General features: G+C 45.2%; 1 protein-coding gene and 1 pseudogene across 11 annotated transcripts in view; both read right to left on the reverse strand.

The window, feature by feature from the left end:
- LOC127668176 (apolipoprotein L3-like) overlaps positions 1–13939 on the reverse strand; it is a 124529-nt gene that overhangs the window by 76854 nt on the left and 33736 nt on the right. For 2 of the 11 annotated variants that reach the window (XM_052161670.1, XM_052161669.1), the window contains exon 2: positions 12422–12498. The exons of 8 other annotated variants lie outside the window; for them this stretch is intronic. In XM_052161670.1, the coding sequence (XP_052017630.1) occupies positions 12422–12458 (37 nt within the window). In that variant the 5' untranslated portion in view covers positions 12459–12498. Of the gene's footprint in view, positions 1–2497; positions 5041–7262; positions 7390–12421; positions 12499–13939 lie in introns of those variants that run through there. One more of the 11 variants, XM_052161655.1, reaches the window with a different exon arrangement.
- The window catches only part of LOC127668178 (apolipoprotein L3-like), a 72175-nt pseudogene that overhangs the window by 25055 nt on the left and 33181 nt on the right, over positions 1–13939 (reverse strand).

Raw genomic sequence — 13939 nt, forward strand, 5'->3', positions numbered from 1 at the left:
GCCTTCAAAACCAGTACCATCTGGGTGACTCTTACACAGTACCAAGTCCAGCCACAGCACAAAACACAACTGTGGCTATCTCTGGAACACACTCTCTGTGCTCTCAAAAAACACTTCCCAGAAGATTTCACCTCAGTGATGCTGGTTTCTTCTTAATCACCACTAATTTCTTAGCTCCCGCTAACCAGCATCAATAGTCCCAGTAACACAAAGGTTCGATTTAGTGGTTCTGGTATCTTGTTACTCACAGCTGATTCTTCAGCCCCAGCTAACCAAAACCACAGAATCTTCACAATCAAAACATGGCCCCTTTCAAAGTCTTTAATCTTCCCTCTGAAATTTCACAAGCCAGGCCTCCATCTTCTGAACTGTTCTCAACATTATCTTCCAGGCTCCTACAGAACATTCCACAGAGCTCTTAACATCGAATGGACCATTTAGCCCAATGTTCCATAGTCCTTCCACAGTCCTCCCCAAAACATGGTCAGGTTGTCATAGGAATACCCCACTACTGCTGGTACCAATTTGTCTTAATCAGGGTTTATATTCCTGCATAAACATCATGATCAAGAAGCAAGTTGGAGAGGAAAGGGTTTATTGAGCTTACACTTCCATGTTGCAGTTCATCACTAAAGGAAGTCAGGACTGGAACTCAGGCAGGTCAGGAGGCAGAAACTGATGCAGAGGCCATGGAGGGATGTTACTTACTGGCTTGCTTTCCTTGGCTTACTCAGCCTGCTCTCTTATAGAACCAAAGAGCACCAGCCCAAGGATGGCACCACCCACAAGGGGCCCTGCCCCTGATCACTAATTGAGAAAATGCCCCACAGCTGGATCTCATGGAGGCGCTTTCCCAACTGAAGCTCCTTTCTCTGTGATAACTCCAGACTGTGTCAAGTTGACACACAAAACCAGCCAGTACACATCCTTATGAAATTTTGATTTACATTCATTCCCCCAATGCTTTCCCTTCCTCTTTTGAAGTCTAATGCCTCAGTCTGTGAAACTTGTCACACAGAGACCTGTCACAGCAGAGGACTGAGCTGTGTGCTTGTACTCTGTCACTGACTTCAACTGCTTCTTTCACTGCTCCCAAACACCCATTTTTCAGGAACCCATCTTCAAGCCCGGAGTGGTCCTTGGCAATAAGAAACCATGGAGATCCATGGAACAGACACTGAGAAACATGGCTTCGTGGAGCTACCTAGTTCTGACCCAAGAATGTATGTACCCATTGATTTTATTCTTCCCTCAGATATACAAGACAGCACCTGCCATTTTTTGCCATCATCCCCACAAGCCGAGCAGCGACTAGGAGATGCACAGAGGACACAAGTCTGACACCCACTGCTCAGCCTCTTTTCCAATATACTGATTAGCCATTTCCTGCTGAAGACTCAGACTCTACACAGAGCCTGACATAGAACATGTCATGAGAACAGGTTGTATGACAACCCCCAATCCCAGAAAAGGCTCTTTGTGCCTCTGTAGTCAGCCTTTGTCCCCACCCTGCTGTAGTAGCTGCACCCCAGAGATAACGTTACTCATCAGGCCCCTCTCTTCATTTCCTTGATTTCTCAGTGCAGTGGGCACTCACACCAAACACCTTCCATCTCGGGTCCCATGTCAGGTCCTGAGCAATCTGTTATCTAAGCTAAACCCTGACAGCTTGGTGATATAACTTGAGGGGAAACTTCTCTCATGCTTCAGAAGTACAGCGAGACCAAACAGAGCTTGGAGTCCAGTTCTCCTGTCACATTGTGTGTACTTTAAAGGGGTCCATACCACCTTCTTGAGCTGTGGTGAGACCAAACATCTGGAGAAAGAGCACAATCCCCAACTTACTGAGGAGTCTTGCTCTGGTTAAATCTGAGCAGCACCCAGGTCTACTTAGGGGTATGGGTTCACATCTGGCTTTGTGTGACAACCTCAGGCTAACTTTTTAAATTCTTCTCTGCATACCCCATGTGTTTGTGGGTTCTTCATGGTGTTTAAAAAAACAAATTCTGTCACCTCAGGCTCGGGCCCTTCCAGAGATCACTCTCCACACCTTCTGAACTCTGACCAGCCCCATCCCTCTTCACGAGTACCTGCCTCTCCTCACCCCTCAGCACAGTGCTGGACTCCGGGGTGGTTGATGCTGACAGTGGTCTTCTGAGGTTGGAGAGCATGGGACTTGGAATCTTCCTTTTCTTGGAACCATCCTGCCTTGCTTCCTCTCAGAAGTTCCCATAATGCTCCATGGCACAGTCCTCACCTCATGGCACCTTTGGTTGAGGGACCAAAGTCCTTGTTCTACCAGAGACCTACTCTGGATGGCTATGTGACATATTTGCTCTGTCCCAGGAGAAGAGACTCATGGGAGCTGGGCACCAGGGGACAACATAACCCTTCCTTCTGGGGCCTATTTCATTTTACACAAATATCACTGGGTTTGATTACCATATCCTCTCAGCTTGACTGAGGGAGAACAGGAAACTACTCACGAACTAAACACTACAGTTTGCAACACATTTATTTCACTATTTGATTGGATTTTTACAATCATCCCCTAAAACATAAATCTTTCCTCATTTTTCAAATCAGTATCTGATTTTGCAAATGGGAAGAATGGCTGAGGAATGGGGTATTGGCTATCAGAGATTGAGCCAAGAGGAAGCCAAGATGGAGAATTAAGAAACAAGACACTAGTGACCATAGTTTCTTGTAGAGATATTTGTTGCTATATTTTAAAGTATTTTCTTACTCTTGATTTTCTCTTCTTTCATCATCCTGATGTCAGCTTGGCAGAGAAAAGCACAGTGAAATGTAGGACCATGAAAAAGTCTGTGGAGCCACAGGCCGACCGTGACTGATTCCTTTTTTCAAAGTGAGGAATATCCTGGAACATTCATAGACCCCTGAACAGTCAGGATGGCAGGGATTAGCGCATTCCAATGCCTCTATCGCTAAGTTCGGGGACAGAAGCAGGGCCCATCCCACTTGTACATTAAGAAGATCTGATAGAAAACTGTTCAGCATGTTCTGTGACAACACAAGAAAGACAGGCAAATGGTTGCCACCTAAGTGCTCAGGACTCAGCTAAAACCGTGGTCCAGAGGTTGCAAATGACTGCTTTTACTCCATTTTTCAAGGCCAGCCAGTTACCATTTACTAGACACAAGCCTATAGAACATAAGAGGCCAAGAGCCCATTGATCTGAGACTCCACCTTGGCCAGCAACCATCCACAGACTGAGAAGGAGCTGAGAGGCATGTGCCCAGTCTCCTGTCACTAAAGTGCTGGCTTCATCTCCATTCCATACACTGTTTGATGTCTTATGGGATCCGCCTTGACTCTCACTCTGTTGCTCTCCCACTTTCTGCTCCCAAAGCTTCCTGACTTCTCATTGCCTGCCTGTCCAGCCCTCCCTGACCACACCCACCATGTTACCCTCCCATTTACACACTCTAGGGCTTTCTGATCCCCCCTTTTTAATTTTTTTTATTTCTCACATGTATATTATAAGGTAAAAGCCAATCTGAAAGGTAGCATAGTATATTATTTCAAATGTATTGCACTCCAGACACTTGTTAACACCCACAGATATTGTTTAATATATGCAATGAATACTACAGTCAATAATATATCAGTACTGTGGTACAGGCACATAAATCCCAATACATAGGAATACCATTACAAGTTTCTGGACTATCTAGAAATTCCAGTTCAACAACATGATGAAGCCATAATGAATTTTAAAAAACTATAAAATTACTTTCTGATTTGGTAATTTGAAATGCTCTCCAACCCATTAAAAAAAATCTATGAAAAGAGAAGTACAACAAAGCAAACCCACTAAAACAACATCATTTCTCAGATAGCTACGCCTTTAGCAAACCAAGCAAACCAATCACAAGACCATGAGGAGATGGCAAAGATGTTAAGATACAGCAGGGTGTTATGAGCGTGATGGATGCCGATTGCTATGCAGATTCCCCACTCTGATGGAAGTCTGATCCCATTTTAGACTCCAGTTTCTTCCTCTTCTGGGTTCTCTGGACATCTGCATTGACCTCCCTCTACTCAGTCAGAGACATTCAAACTCCTCAACAATCTTTTCCATGAATTTGACCTCAGTTTCCTTTGTTACAGTATGCCTCTGCTGTCCCCATCACTGTACACGTCATCTCTCCTGAACTCTGAACTGCTTGGAGGAGGGGTCACTGAGGCGGGTCTCACTTCAGATCCTTGTAGATCTTCTCAAATACCTGCAGCTTCTCCTCCAGCTTGTGAGCCAGGTCCCGCAGTGCTTTAGCTGACTCTGTTTTTGCCCCATTATACAGATCCTTTGATTCATTCACAAGGTCATACACATCCCAAGCAAGGAATAAACTTGTAAATCCTCCTGAACTAATCCTGGCTTCCCTGGTCATTGGGAGAAGATCCTGCACAGACCTTCTTCCAGGGGAGGTGAGGTACCTGGCCTCTTCAGTGAAAGAGAGGGATCTGGCTGTTCTGATGGCTCGGATCTCATCCTTGAGGGTTCTGAAGGCACCAACTAATTCCACTCCTTTATTATAGAGCTTGATTGAGATCTTAGGCGTGATCTTTAGAATCTCATTAAGTATGTTCATGCTGGCTCCAACCAGGCGACTGGCTTCAGATTCATCTGACAGTCTGCTTAATTCTTCCACAATGGTGGTTGTAAGACTAGTCACAGCTCCTATCACTCCCAGAACCCCAGAGGTTGCTGGGATTACCAGACTGGTCCCTGCTGTAATGGGTGCCAAAGCCAACCCAATGAGGCTCAAGACTCCAGAGGTAGCACTAACAGAGCTGGACACCACATTGGAGATGGTGCAGCCCTTGTGCACCTGGTCAAGATGGTCAGCCAGGTCTCGGAGCTTCCTGATGTGGTCCTCAAGTTTCCTTTTCAACTGAGGAAACTCACGCAAAAACCGACGTTTCTGCTGCTCCCTTTGAATTCTGTTATTTTCATCTGTGGGCTCCTGTGCTAAATGCTTCTCCAGAGCATCACGCAGTGCAGCTGCCTCCTCACTGTGACAGAAATCAAGAGCACGAGGAAAACAGCTTTATTTTTTTTTACATAAAAGCTTATTCAGTCTTAAACTTTATACTACAAAAACAACAGGAAATAATTTTATAGAAATCCACATTTTTCCATTCTACTGTGAACATTTGGTACATCCTGGATGCCCACTGTCTTTAGACCATAGGCGTCAGCGTGTAAGGTAGAGTCAAGATGCCATAGTGAAAGGCACTTGATAAATGCCCCCACTCAAGGTCAGTGCCTTCACTACCCATGGGAACCCTGTGATGAGCACAGGGTGTGGGATCAGAGCAAATACTCTTTACCCTGAGAACTGTGTGTTGTGAGGGATGCACCTTTCCCATGAGTCTCCCCTCTACCACTGGATGCTGGGGAGTCATCTGTGTTCCCTGCAGCATCCAGCCTGCAGGAATGCCTAAGCTTTCCTGGGAAGCCCTGCAGCAGGATATATAGACTGAGTGTGCTAAGAGTGAATTCCTCCATCTGAAAGGCTCCCAGACCTGAGCAGTCAAGAGTTCCCAAGAGCTCCACATCTGGCCTCAGGGGACAGTACACAGTGACAGCACACTTGCTTTAAGGCTTTGCACAGATCACCTGCATCTGCTGCACAAGTGTCAGAATTAGGTTGGATTTGGGTCCCATCTGGAAAATACTTCATTAAATGTCCATTAGGACTTCAAGTGGGGAAATGAAGGGGCTGAGACACAGTGTTCCCAGGAATTTTCTATAAAAATGCTCAATATTAAAGAAGTAGCTGTGATCGGGAACTTGATGCCATTTCTGACCTCCTAAGAGCTGGAGGCCTAAGCCATTGACGTTAGGAAGATTCCCATAAGGCCCAGGTCCATGGAATTGATCTGTTCTTGGTGTCCCTGTAAGGGATGTGCTGTCTTCTATAATCACTACCAGTGGCCCTAAGTCTTAAGCCCCTGTGTGTGCAGGGTGGCTCCATCTCTCTCCCCTAGGGCCACAGTCCAGAGCAGCGTCCTCCAGGCTGCTGGAAGCTGTGTCAGGATGAATATCTTTCCTGGGGTGAGCTTTTTGGGATGAGGAGTCATGTGATTTATCACACACTCAATGCAGGATACTTCATCCCAAGGATAAGAACTCTGAAGCCTGAAGCTCTCTCAGATCTGACGGGGGCCTGTCTTCATTGGCTCATTTTAACCCCTGTGCTATGTGATGACAATCATCTATGTGAGTTCTGAGTTGTTTTAATTTTTTTCCCAATTGTGTAGTTGGCTTAGAGGCATCTTTTATGAATAGCTGGTGTCAAAATGAGAAGGAATGCTCACTGAGACTCTGTTTTCAGACTGTCATTTAGCTGTTTCTCAAATTTTAATAATAAAACCCAAGCCATTAGAGCCTTGACACCCTCCAGAATGTTTTGCCTGCTACCTGCTACCTACACAGTCTAGGGGTCACTCACAGTCTCTCCTGACCCCTGGTCTCTCTGGGCTTTAGGAAGGACACTGGCACTTGGTTTTCCATCCCTGACCTGTTGCTTAGCCCAGACTGTCACCACATCCTACTAGACTGAACTCTCATTCCTGTGAAACAGCATGGGGCTCTGGATCTCAACGAGGACATTCAGGGTCCAACCCAAATCTGTGCATCTGCACAATGGGCTCTCTGCCTCCTCAATCCACAGAAGGGTCTTGATGCTGTTACAGCTCCTCAGATGGGAAGAAAGGGACTGAGTCAGAACCTGGAAGATGGCTTGTTCAGTGTATATTTTCATTTGTCTCAAAATAAATCCTTGATTCCTCAGTCCCACAAGAGACCCTTGGACCTTGTCTCTTCTCATTTTCAAAATTAGCTTGCAAAGCTGACTGTCAGGAGCACCTACTATGTGCTGGCCTCATACTGAGAACCCCACTGTGTGGTGACCCCGTGCTGAGAACCCCATGGATGGTTCCTCTCACACTACAGTTTCATGGTGGTGGAAATCAGGAAGTGGTAACTAAATTGTAAAGGTCATAGAATTAGTGGATGGCAGAATTTGTCCTGGCACCTGGAGCAACATCTTCAAACAACCTGAGGTGATTTCCACCAAGAATGATACGAGGTAAACACTCCTCTCAGATAGTTGAGAAAGAGGGTCCATAGCGCCATCATCTAGGACTGCCTAGAGAGGGTCCACCTGACCAGGAAATAGCCCTCATTCTCCTGGTCTGGGGGGCAGCACTGAGTGCACCCTGCAGGTCACCTTGACAACCCTGCTCCTTCCACAAATCCTTTCCAGGCTCCATCTTCAGTTATCAGGCTCCTCAGATCTGTTTTGATGAGCGATTCTGTGAGAAAATCAGTGAGTTCTTCGACAATGCGACGTACCACTATGAACCAGAAAAATAATGAGGTCAGAAGACAATATGGGTCCCATGAATCTCTATTGTCTAGTCATCTCTCCCCTCACCTTGATCAGACCTGCTGGAAGCATACAGGTTTATGTCCTTTCCTGCACCCATTTCCCTGCCCCCTGAGTCCTCTGGGGCATGCCCAGCTGCCCAGAGCTGTGTACTATTACTTCTCCTAGCTACATTGTCCCACTATTTCTCTGTCTCCCCCACCCCCACCTCCCAATCCCAACTGCTCAGAGGCTTTCACTGACCCCTGAGCTCCACTGTCCAACCCAAGGCTACACAGCAGAATCCTGCTGCACCAGGATCACTGAGGTTACATCCCTTTCCAATAACTGCTACACCAGGAAATCCCAGGGACAACCAGATGGCTTAAGGCCTGAGTAAGAACACATTCAACAAAACTAGAGCATCATGACACCTTCAGAGCACAGCTGTCCTATTACAGCAGGCTCTGCATATCCTCATACAAGTTAAGCAAAAAGAAAATAAAAATATCTCAAATCCAATTTTATAAAGATGAGAGAGACCTTTAAAGAGGAAATGACAAATCCCTTAAAGAAATTTAGGAAAATACAATAATTTAACGACAACGTATAGGTCTTTAAAGAGGAAACAAATAACCCTCTTAAAGAAATACAGGAAGATGCAATTAAAATGGGAAGGAAATAAATAAGATTGTTCAAGACCCAAAAATGGAAACTGAAGCAATATAGAAAACACAAACAGAAGGAATTCTGAAGATAGAAAGTCCAAGGAAGAAAACAGGAACAACAGACACAAGGATCACCATTGGAATACAAGAGATAGAAGAGAGAATCTCAGGCACAGGAGATACGACAAAAGAAATTGATGCTTAAGTAAAAAATAAAATAAATCTAAAACTTTTCCTCACACAAAACATCCAGGAAATCCAGGGTTGGAGGTTCAATTATGTCCCCCAACTGCATACGTAAAGGACCTTAGGCTCAGCAAGCATATGTAGAAACAGGAACTTTATAGAAGTTAAGTAGTGAAGACCAAATGATTGGGTCTGGGGTCCTTTTGGTAATGAGTTCCAGATGTGTGTCTTCTATCATCTGTCATTTCATTGTCTGTCACTCATTCACACCTGTCTATGTGTCTGCCTCCCCTAGCTTCTACCTTTCACTGTGACCCTGCTCCACACATGCAGAGGAGACACCATGTGCACAGGAGTGACCCTGCTCCCTGTGCACACCAGGAAGAGGTGCTCACTGGACCAACTTGTCACATGTTCATCACGGACATTGGTTTCCATTGCAGAGAAATTACAGGCCACTTGTTGATGTCCCTTTTTTTGAACCACCAGAGTCTGCTTACACGTCAACACTGTGGTGTCAGTGCCTTCAATGTGACTCTCAAGCTGCTAGTAGGAGCTCCCATTATCTCATTGTGTCAGTAGAAGGATTTTTAATAAAGACAGAAAGAATGTCCGAGTATATTGAACAGGGGAAGGACTCGGGCTCTGTGAAACCAATGGAAAGGCATCCATGTCTGCTTGGACTATTGCATGGTTCCTGACTCTAACGCCATTATACAAAGTCAGCACTGCCAGGTTTGGCTGCCACCGTGGGATGGACCCTTGTCACATTCTATCAGATCCAAAGCAGCTTTCTACACTGAAGCAGTTCCTTTCTAGGAGAGAGAAAGACTGGGATTTGTCTCCCTTTCTCTCCTCTCCCTCTAGCTTTGCTGGTCTTGACCAGACTGCACCCTCCCACTGTCCCCCGAGCGTAGGAGCCTCCCCTCATTTCCTTAACCTCCTCGACTGTCATAGCTGCTCTGAGACATGGAGCCTCCCAGGTTCAAATGCAAATCATGAAGCATTTGGCATTTCTTCCTGTCCCACTTGCTCTTTTCTTTGTAGACGACAAAGCATAACGTCTCTGGTAATAAATATCTGCAGCCAAAATTGACCTTTTCCCACCAAAAAAATTAGTCCATTCCTTTACTCTAGCCTCATGTGAGCTCTTAGAATATGGGTAGGAAAAAAAAAAAGAATATGGGTAGGAAACACCTAGGTTTTTTGTCAACTGTGCATGGGACTGACCTCTTGCCCAGGTGCCAATAAAATCCTTGAGTCCCTGTGAAATCTCATGACCAGCCTCCACCCTTCTGCACTGCTCAGCAGGACTGCCTTCCAGGGGCTCTGCTGACAGTATTCAACTGCATCTCTAGTCCAAAGTTCCAAAGTCTTCCACCTTTCTCACATAGATGTTTATCACCCCCACCCCATTATCTTTCTGTATAAAAGCAGCTGTAGTGGTTTGAATAGGCTTGGCCTAGGGAGTGGCACTATAAGGGTTGTGGCCTTGTTGGAGTAGGTGTGCTCTTGTTGGACAAAGTGTGTTAATGAAAAAGTGGGCTTTGAGACCCTCCTTCTAGCTTCTTGGAAGACAGTCTGTTGCTTGGCTTCCTTTGGATGAAGATAGTAGAGTTCTTACCTCCTTCTGTGCCATGCCTACCTGGATGCTGCCAGGCTCCTGCCTTGACAATAATGGACTGAATCTCAGGACCTGTAAGCCAGACCCAATTAAATGCTGTCCTTATAAGTGTTGCCTTGGTCATGGTGTCTGTTCACAGCAGTAAACCCCTAAGAGAGCAGCAAATATCTACTATTTGTGTGTGTGTGTGTGTAAGTGTGTACAGAGAGAGAAGAGAGAGAGAGAATGTCAGGTTTTCTAAGAGCTCCATGAAAATAGGTGTTCATTGCAGTAGAGAAGAGAGAGAAGCAGGTGATAGAAACTGAAGGATCACATCTCAGCTTCAATTAAAAAAGTATGGAATGTGCTAGTGGATTGGCAGGATTAATATAGTTAAAATGGCCATCTTGCCAAAAGCAACATACAGATTCAACACAATACCCATCAAAATCCCAACTCAGTTCTTCATAGAGTTAGAAAGAGCAATTCTCAAATTCATCTGGAATAACAAAAAAACATAGCTAAAACTATTCTCAACAACAAAAGAAATTCTGGGGGAATCAGTATCCCTGACCTCAAGCAATACTACAGAGCAATAGTGTTAAAAACTGCATGGTATTAGTACAGTGACAGGCAGGCAGATCAATGGAATAGGATTGAAGATCCAGAAATGAACCCACACACCTATGGCCACTTGATCTTGGACAAAGTGGCTGAAAACATCCAGTGGAAAAAAGATAGCCTTTTCAACAAATGGTGCTGGTTCAACTGGAGGTCAGCATGCAGAAGAATGGGAATTGATCCATCCTTGTCTCCTTGTACTAAGCTCAACTCCAAATGGATAAAGGACCTCCACATAATTCCAGACACACTGAAGCTAATAGAAAAGAAAATGGGTAAGACCCTTGAGGACATTGGTACAGGGAGAAAGTCCCTGAACAGAACACCAATAGCTTATGCTCTAAGATCAAGAACTGACAAATGGGACCTCATAAAATTACAAAGTTTCTGTAAGGCAAAGGACACCATCAAAAGGACAAATTGGCAACCAACAAACTGGGAAAAGATCTTCACCAACCCTACATCCAACAGAGGGCTAATATCCAATATATACAAAGAACTCAAGAAGGTAGACCCCAGAAAACCAAATAACCCTATTAAAAATGGGGTACAGAGCTAAACAAAGAATTTTCACCTGAAGAACTTCAGATGGCTGAGAAGCATCTTAAAAAATGCTCAACGTCATTAGTCATTAGGGAAATGTAAATCAAAACAACCCTGAGATTTCACCTTACACCAGTCAGAATGGCTAAGATTAAAAACTCAGGAGACTGGAGGTGTTGGGGAGGATGTGAAGAAAGAGGAACACTCCTCCACTGCTGGTAGGGTTGCAAATTGGTACAACCACTCTGGAAATCAGTCTGGCGGTTCCTCAGAAAACTGGGCACGTCACTTCCCGAGGACCCTGCTATACCACTCCTGGGCATATACCCAGAGGATTCCCCAGCATGTAATAAGGATACATGCTCCACTATGTTCATAGCATCCCTATTTATAAGAGCCAGAAGCTGGAAAGAACCCAGGTGTCCCTCAACGAAGGAATGAATACAAAAAAAATGTAGTATACACACACACACACACACAATGGAGTACTATTCAGCCATTAGAAACAATAAATTCATGAAATTCTTAGACAAATGGATGTTGCTGGAAAACATCATACTAAGTGAGGTAATCCAGTCTCAAAAGATCAATCATGGTATGCACTCACTGATAAGTGGATATTAGCCTAGAAACTTGGAATACCCAAGACATAATCCACACCTCCAATTATGTCCAAGAAGAATGGAGGAGTGGCCCCTGGTTCTGGAAAGACTCAGTGCAGCAGTACAGGGCAATACCAGACCAGGGAAATGGGAAGGGGTGGATGGGAGAACAGGGGGAGGGAAGAGGGCTTATGGGACTTTAGAGGATTGGGGAGCCAAAAAAGGGGAAATCAATTGAAATGTAAATAAAAAATATATCAAATAAAAAAAAATAGAAAGAAAAAGTATGGAATGTAAATAAGGGGGCAAGACTGTCACCTCTTTTTTTATTTGGCTTTTTATTTTATTTTATCTGATCTTATTTTTGAGACAGTGTCTCATTATGGAGCCCTGGCTGACCTGGAAACTCACTGTGTAGACCAGGATGGCCTTGAACTCACAAAGATACACCTACCTCAGCCTCTCAAGTGCTATGATTAAGAAGGCACACCACACACAGCAGGGCTGTATACACTGAAGTCCCACCCCCAAGGACGGACATCCTCCAGTGAGACTCCATGGCCTGTGAGTTCCATAATCTCCCCAAATAGCAACACCAACTGGAGTCCAAGTGTTCACAGGCATGAGCCCTGTGTGTGTTGCACACTCATGACAGCATGTTTACACGCACAATGACCACACCTAGGTGGGTGACTAAGATCAAAGGGACCTGGTTAGGACCAGGGAACGTTGAAGCCTCTCCATTTCCGTCAGAACTCTTGAGAGACAGAAACACACAGAGAAGGAGAAAGTGACTACCTTCCTTGCTCTCTTGAGAGTACCCAGCTCCAGCCATCTGACTTGACAGGTTTTTTTTTTCTCTCCAGGTGTGCACGCTAGAGGGAGGAAAAGAAAACAAATGAATAAACAAAAACCAGGATGAGTCACCATGGAGACCACTGCAGAGAAGTGAGCTGTAAAGGGGACAGTCACCTGCTCCTCCAGGGGCCCTGCACTTCCACTTAGAGGTGACAGCCATCTGGCTTTCCCCTCTCCCCTCATCCTAGCCAAGTCAGAGCCCTCCTGTCCTGCTAACAGCCATGTGGATGTGACCTGCTAGGGACATGGCCATGAAGAAAAACCTCTATATCATCTACACACAGGAGGGATGGTAAGAGATGTCCTGACAGTTACTAGGTGGGAACACATGCAATTGATGACAATAGTAAATGTTTTCTGTGTGTCTGTGACATACATAGCTTCACATATATAGCTTCACACTTTATTAGGGTCCAGCATTATTGTTGAGATGAAGCCCTCCTGTGAGCCTTACTGCAATGTGGAGGAATGGCTGTGAAGTTTGCAAAGTGGACAGGAGTGCTACACCAGGGGCTTGACCCGAGTGTTATGAATGCCACCCCAGCTGATAGATATGCATTTCCACTCATGAACCTATATCAGCTTCCCCAGCTTTCCCCACGTGGCTGTGAGGCTATCTTGCCCGAGGTATTTCTTCCACATCAGGGTCTGTGCCCCATGGCAAGTGTTAATTCATGAGTGACACAGTGCTCACCCAGACACCATACCCTCTCCTTGCTCCTTCAGGATCCTGCATCCTCTCAGAGCTGACATCCTGTCAGACCCTGTCCCTGTGTCGGCTCTGGAACCATCCAGTCCTCTGCCCCTTCTCTAAATGTTCAACCTGAGGTAGTTTCTTTCTTCCTTCCTTTCTTTTAAGATTTATTTATTCATTAAATATTTATGAGTACACTGTCTTCAGACACACCCGTGAACAGCAATAAAAGAACACTCTCTTGAAAAATATAAACCCATCATTACTGGGGGGTTATTTGTTCTCAGATAGTTCAAGAAGGAAAACAGACAGGATAACAGAGCATTGACATTGAAGTTTTTCACAGCTTGAGACTCACTGTTGATAGAATAAAATGTGTGAACCTAAGCCCACACGGGCAGTGCACCCATGAGTTATGGGCATTCTTCCTAGATTTACAGTGCACAGCAGCCTTCAGCAGACAGCAGATCTCACCTGCACACTGGGGAACCTCAGCCCTGGAGAGAGAGGCTGAGGGCAGAAGCTGAGGCTTCACATGCATTCCCTAGTTCCAACTAAAATCAAACATCACTAGTGCTGTTTGCAGTGTGTGGCTAGGGCTGCAGTTCCGTGGTGGAAAGCCCACAGTGTACAAAGACTGGGCACAATCCCTACAAGAGGCAAAGACAAGATGACCAGTTTGTGTGCAGAAATTCAAGTTCCCTTGTGATTACGTTCCCTTCAGAGTTGGGGGACTCCAGTGAGTGTGGTCAGAGCCTGACAGG

This window comes from Apodemus sylvaticus, chromosome 17 (genome assembly GCF_947179515.1).
Source record: "Apodemus sylvaticus chromosome 17, mApoSyl1.1, whole genome shotgun sequence".
Classification (NCBI taxonomy): domain Eukaryota; kingdom Metazoa; phylum Chordata; class Mammalia; order Rodentia; family Muridae; genus Apodemus; species Apodemus sylvaticus.